The sequence below is a fragment of the Cebus imitator genome, unplaced genomic scaffold (genome assembly GCF_001604975.1).
Source record: "Cebus imitator isolate Cc_AM_T3 unplaced genomic scaffold, Cebus_imitator-1.0 Scaffold773, whole genome shotgun sequence".
Taxonomy (NCBI): Eukaryota; Metazoa; Chordata; class Mammalia; order Primates; family Cebidae; genus Cebus; species Cebus imitator.
In genome coordinates this window covers 407,297-409,058 of record NW_016108088.1, presented here as the reverse complement: position 1 = coordinate 409,058, position 1,762 = coordinate 407,297, and the positions used below count along the sequence as shown (strand labels likewise).

At 55.9% G+C, this 1,762-nt stretch overlaps 1 protein-coding gene across 1 annotated transcript in view; it reads right to left on the bottom strand.

Annotated features, from left to right (window-relative positions):
• TMEM255B (transmembrane protein 255B) overlaps positions 1 to 646 on the bottom strand; it is a 13,262-nt gene extending 12,616 nt beyond the window's left edge. Inside the window, exon 1 of the mRNA XM_037735296.1 lies at positions 283 to 646. Coding sequence (XP_037591224.1) covers positions 283 to 646 — 364 coding nt within the window. The remainder of the gene's footprint in view (positions 1 to 282) is intronic.
• Between the last annotated feature and the right edge of the window lie 1,116 nt (positions 647 to 1,762).

The window sequence follows — 1,762 nt, the reverse complement described above, 5'->3', positions numbered from 1 at the left end:
GAAGGAAGGAAGGAAGGACAAAGAGAGAGAGAAAGAAAGAAAGAAGGAAAGAAAGAACGGAAGGAAAGAAAGAAGAAAGCAAAGCAAGCCTGAGGAGGGGGAGGCAGGAGAGAGAAGGCGAATGAATGAACGAGGGTTGGCGATGCCCGTGCAGAGCGCGAAGCGTCCGAAGCGAGAGCTCAGAGCCGGAGCCAGGCCGAGTCTCTCCAGGGTCCGCCCGGGCGGACCTGCGGCCCGCGGACTCCCAGCCCCGGGGTCCCCACGCTCCCCGCCCGCACTCACCTGCGGCGTCCAGCAGGGCCAGGGGCCCGGGCACCGGCGGCTGCATCCCGAGGCCCTGGGCCCCACCCGGCTCGGGCGCGAGGGCGACAGTCCCAGTCCCGGGCCCAGCGCCGCCCCTTTCCCCTCCCCGCGCTCCCACGCGCTCCCCCCGCTTCGCTCCCCCCTCCCCCGTCCCCACTTCTCCCTCCCGCCCAGTCCTGCCGCCTCCTGGTTTCTGGAAATCAGGACGTCCGGGAAAACGAACCCGTGCGCGCGGCCGGGACTGGGAGACAGACCCCAGAGGACACGCCTGGGGAGGACCCGGGGGCCTGGCATCCCCGCGGGGGCCGCGCTCGGCTCTTGGCGGTGCCACGGGGTGGGCCATCACGCGTTCGCCTCCCCATCGGGGTGACAGGCGTCCTCGTCCTGGATCTCTGTCTTCAGAGGGCAGCACGTCTGTTAAAACTCAGTCTGCCGTGAATGAGCAAATGAGGAGCAAGTGCGTCCTGCAGCCCCTCGGCAACCCCAGGTCCGGCTAACTGGCCTCTCCAACGCCTGCGCACAGTGTCCACAGCACTGAAGTTGTTCTGAGTAAAATCTGCTGCTGGAAAGAAGGGCAAGGAAACGGAGGCCAGAGAGCATGCCTCACACAGCAGCAGGGAAAAAACCAAGATCCTTCTAAATTTATTTTTAACATCTTCAAGTCAAGGACATCAGCGGTCCCTTCACAAACCAAGATGCTTGAACGACCACTAAACTCAGCCCCTAGAATTAGGGGAACACCGTGGGAACAAGAGGACGCTGTTTCACCCTCATCCTGTTGGAAAACCCTTAAACAACTTAAAGAGTGTTAATGAAAACATGGGAATCTGCACTCACTGCTGGCTGCAGGATCACGCGTGGTGCCACTACTGTGAAAGCAACATGCAGGAAAATTGAAGGTGTAGATGGCAAGCCAGCAATCTTCTCTTTATAGACGCACCCAGGAACATAAACACAGATACGCTCCTTAGAGCCAGGAGCCGTCATTCTCAGCCATGCTGTCATTAAAGTCATCTAGGAATGTCTTTAAAAGAAGAAGAAAATTACTGCCATCCTGAACCCAGACCAGATCAATTGAATCAGCATTTCTGGGAAGAAACGAACTGCTAAGAATTCCCTAGTCCTTCTAATAGGCCATCCACTGTGAGAGAGAAACTACCATGAGAAGAATTCATGTACAAGAAGACACACACAGAATATCCTCCACAGCACTGTGTGTCCAGAACAACGGCACAGCCTGAACATCCAACACGGGGAGACACGATAAAGAAATGGGCGTATACAGTGAAATGCCACATGGCAGTTAAAACAAAAGAGAGCCACACAGATCAATGTGAACAAATGCCAAACACAGCGTGGGGCACAAATACAAGTGCACAGTGCCACAGCGAGTATGACATCTACATAGAGTTTCAAACAGGAAAATCAACACTGTTCATTCACTGACCCTCTCAACACT